Source organism: Fragaria vesca, linkage group LG7 (assembly GCF_000184155.1).
Source record: "Fragaria vesca subsp. vesca linkage group LG7, FraVesHawaii_1.0, whole genome shotgun sequence".
NCBI lineage: Eukaryota > Viridiplantae > Streptophyta > Magnoliopsida > Rosales > Rosaceae > Fragaria > Fragaria vesca.
The window spans coordinates 22,276,435-22,281,110 of NC_020497.1; the positions used below are offsets into that span (position 1 = coordinate 22,276,435).

Genomic DNA, 4,676 nt, shown 5'->3' on the forward strand with positions numbered 1-4,676 from the left:
TTCCAGAACCAACTGGGACACTGAGGTCAGTAGATCAAGCAGAATACCATTTACAGATAACAAAAGTCTTCCTTTTGGATATTGTTGTTCAGCTCATAGTTGATTTCTATATATTTCAGGTGGAGCAAACGACAAAGCCCATAAAGAAATGGGGGAGCAAAGAAATAAGAACTGAGAAGAAGATGGATTGCTGATACCAATATATGAAGTTTCCTACAAAAACATTAACATGAAAAGCTAACATTGTTGCAGCATAGATTTAAGGAGAAACTCAGGTGTAAGTTCCCAATTTTATTTCTAGAACAGTATAGGCTCATGTGCCAACATGCTCCCTCAATCATTTCTGTGTTCAAATAAAGAAGGGGAAGCTGAGCAGCTATCATGGCAGCCAGTTCACATAGTTGATTAAGTTAAGTGATAGAGGGTTAGGCTAGCTATTTAGTCGTTGGTGTGGTAGCTAATTAGAATGGTATGAAAGGGGAGAATGTACATTGTATGAATACGATTGATGTCCTTGATTTCAATCAATGAGTATCACAAAGAAGTTTGAGGCTTCCATTCCATAAGTGGGAGGTGAAGAGTTGAAGATTTCTTTATTGTTCTACTGTTTACTGCATAGCAATGAGAAAATGTTCTGGTAAATGTCTGAACTTGTCACTCTAGCGGAAGATGTCGACTATACTTCTTTGACAGGGAGACATACATTACTTTATGGGATCTGTTACTTTGAGATCTCTGTTTGTAACCATATGTAGCTACCTCAAGTCATAACCTTGTAATACTAATACTGATTTCAGTACACAAATCATATAACAGAAAAGTCCTTACTGGTCGTTTGAGCTACTATTGGCATGGCTTCTGATTTGTGAAGGCCTCAGCTGATCTCTCTGCCGGTTAGATTCTCTGCTACCAAAATACAAGTGTAAAGACAAACAATACACTCGCTCAATCTATAATCCAACCCATCTGAAGCAAATTTAATTTATGATGCTTATACTTCTAATGTTCCCCTATACACTTTCTACTTTCACTGATACAGTACTAAAACTTCAGTTTCTGCTTAATTTAGTGATCTTCAATTTCTGCATTTGCAATGTAGTTAGGCATTTTGGGGTGGCATAACAAGTGGAAGAGCGCTCTTCAATTCTCATTCCTATTGATCATAACGGAAAATCAAAGAGGCAATCAGGTAGAATCATCAGTTTCGGAACCCTTAATATCATGAACTAACTTCTTAAACATTTGTACTGCTTGCGTGATATGCATGTAAAATCTTGTACACCTACAAATGAGTTAAGCCATATGTAAATTCCACAGTAAATGTGTGTATGCATTTTGTTGCAGTTGATGATGGAAATTCTATTATAGGTAGCTTACTGAGAAATGTATATGATAAAAGGGCCTAAAAAGCTCCCTCAAGCTGCATCAAATTTATGGAACAGAAAGATTAAGGTAAATAACTAAATATCTAAATATCCAAATTCTTTCTATAGGGACCATACATGAAACTACGAGTATGAATGTTCACCAAACAGTTATTCGTTATCCTCTGCCTAGCTGTGGCATTAAATCTCACAACTAATATGTAATGATTTCATCGAACTAGAATCTCTTATCACAAGTTGCATAATTCAAATAACAAATATGTCGTCTGATTGCATAATATGATACCAAAATAACTGTTGTCGTCCTATAACTTTATGGCCATAGTGATCTGATAAATGATTGGGACTGAAGTCGGTCAGATGTTACAATTTCAAGAACAAGTTGACCACATTCATGCCGGAAAAATAAGACTCAAGGCACCATTTTCTAAGGTTGAGATTCTTGGATGAGATTCAGATATTTTTTGTTACGTTGTCGACATGATGACTAACCAACCCACACATGACACATGCACGTCGTATATTCATGATAGTCATTCCAAATCATATATGTTTGAAGCAACAGAAACCAACAACGAGAATCCCTACCTCACTTTACTACTACTTTCTAGGAGTGAGCTTTCACTATTTGTCGGCACACATTTCTAGTCCAGTTAGCTAGCTTTTCTTCCTTTTCAGCCAAACTTCAAATGGATGATACGCAACGTTCTCCCTTGCTGAGCATCAAGGCTTCACTGGAACCCGACTATGCTCCGGTGAAGACCTTTCAGGAGGGCATGTCTGTATGTTGGAAGGAGTCTGTGAAGCTGTGGAAAGTTGCAGCTCCGGTGGCTTTCGCGGCTCTCTTTCAGTACCTCATCCAGTCCATCACCACCATTTTCATCGGACATCTCGGAGATCTTGAGCTCTCTGCTATTTCCCTCGCTCATAATGTCATCAACGCCATCGCTGTTGGCTTCCTGGTTAGTTTGCATGTCTATGGGATCAAATCCTATCAATCATTGACTCGTATTGCTTTGTTTGTATATGCATTATGTGTACTTATTTATCTATGCATCATTGTTTGCATTTGGAGTATAGTTTCTCTCACGTGTAAAACTCCAAATTGATAAGAAGATATTTTGAAATAGTACCTCGTTAGGTTAACTGTCATTTTCTAGAGTAAAAATACATAAATTACATTTCACTCACAGAAAATTATGGTGGTTTACATGACTGAAAATACTATGACGATCGACTTGCTGCTGTGTACAGTTATTTTTTTATTTTTATTTTTTTCTGTTCGAATAACATGCACAATCTTCACTGACATAGTAGGTATAAGACTAACGTATACGTACGTTCACAACAACAAAATGGAGCAAAAACCACACAAAGAGTGTGGCCTTTTGAGGTGTTACAATCCACATTTGTGTGACAATTTTTCCCTCATCTCCACTAATACTCACACTTGCCATGCATAACAAAAATTGCAACACCTCTAAAGGCCACATTCCTTTTGTGGCCTTTGCTCTATATTCTTGTTGTGGTTCTTGATCTTCTTTGCGAAAACGGAAGGTACAAATTCTATCTTGATTAATTATCTTGTAACAGTCAGTTCCCAAGTTTCTCAAGCTCCATTTCTGATTTTGGAACACCGAAAGTGCTCACTAGGAAGTCACTAGAGGTCACAGAACATCAATTTTGATAGGGAAAAGCTTAATAACAATGCAAATCGAATTTGCATAAACTGTAAGGATTTGACATAAATGGGAGAAAGGGGCAAAATAATTTACTCCATTACTAGATGTCTAGATGCAGAGATATGAAATATGTCTTGGACACACGCATGTTTATGGTATCTTTCTTCATGCAAGAGAGAGAGAGAGAGAGGTCTTTTCATGGCGTGCTAATAGCATGAGGCCTAAAAATTAAACTTCATTTGATGGTTTTGACCTGCAAATTGTGAACGCAGAGAGGTATGGCATATGCACTTGGAACGCTTTGTGGACAAGCTTATGGTGCAGGCCAAATCGACTCACTTGGTATCTATATGCAGCGCTCATGCATCATCCTAACCATTGCTTGTTTTCTCCTCTTATCACTTTACATTTTTGCCACTCCATTCCTCAAGATTTTAGGCCAACAAGAAAGTCTAGCCGAGTTTGCTGGAAACTACAGTCTGTTGATAATCCCTCAGATGTTCTCCTTTGCCATCAATTTGCCCACCCAAAAGTTCCTTCAGGCTCAGAGCAAGGTCGGCGTCATTACATGGATCTCCTTTGTGGCTCTAGTCACACACACAGGACTCCTTTATCTTTTCATTAGCGTACTCGGCTGGGGGGTGAATGGTGCAGCTGTAGCTTATAACATCACATACTGGGAAGTTGCAGTTGGTCAGTTTGTGTATGTTGCATTTTTGTGCAAGGAAGGTTGGAATGGATTTTCATGGTTAGCATTCAAAGACATCTGGGATTTTGCTAAGCTGTCTCTTGCCTCATGTATGATGTTTTGCCTAGAGATGTGGTATACTATGAGTATGAACATTTTCGCCGGTCAACTTGAGAATGCAGTGATTGCCCTCGGTTCCTTCTCAATATGGTAAGTGCATCGCTATTAATTTTGTCCCTTGTTCGTATTCTTTGTGTTCTAATTTGTGATAACGAGTCTAAAGTTCTTTCTGTTTTTCTTTTTTGATTAGCTTGAACTTTCAAAGTTGGGAAATCATGATTTTGGTTGGAGTGAGTACTGCTATAAGGTAAATGTTTCTATGTTTTTGTACTAAACTATGAACCAATGTAGACCTTGGAGAGAAACCATAAATCGGCACTCCTAGGCGGAAGAGCCTCTAGGCGGGTCTAGGCGGTATGAACTGTTTCCATTTTTCTGGACTTTCTTTGATATCTTATCATCACATTGGTAATTCTCCAGCATTCGAGTCTCAAATGAACTTGGAATGGGGCACCCAAGAGCGGCCAAATACTCCATATGTGTTGCAGTCTTGCTATCTCTCGTCGTTGGTCTTGTGTCTATGACTTCTATCTTCTTAAGTAGAGACTACATTGCCAATGTTTTCACAGACAGCAAAGTAATGCAACAAGCTGTTGCTCATTTAGCATACTTTCTCGGCGCAGCCATGCTTCTTAATAGTGTTGCAGAAGTTTTGACAGGTAACTTTTAGTGCAGCTAGCTTCTCTTAGATCATTTTGTGTTTTTGCCCAAGTTTTCTTTGTGTAACAGATTCTTGGCTACTTCCATTATGCAGGGGTTGCTAGTTGGAGGCGGGATGGCAAGTGATGGTAGCTTATATAA

The 4,676-nt window shown here is 38.6% G+C and overlaps 1 protein-coding gene across 1 annotated transcript; it reads left to right on the forward strand.

Annotated features, from left to right (window-relative positions):
* Window positions 1-2,074: 2,074 nt before the first annotated feature.
* LOC101308430 (protein TRANSPARENT TESTA 12-like) lies at window positions 2,075-4,670 on the forward strand. The gene is made up of 5 exons (XM_004309140.1): window positions 2,075-2,347; window positions 3,340-3,965; window positions 4,066-4,122; window positions 4,296-4,534; window positions 4,630-4,670. Exons 1-5 carry the CDS (start codon window positions 2,075-2,077, stop codon window positions 4,659-4,661), a joined length of 1,227 nt encoding a protein of 408 aa, XP_004309188.1. The 3' UTR covers window positions 4,662-4,670.
* The last annotated feature ends 6 nt before the right edge of the window (window positions 4,671-4,676 follow it).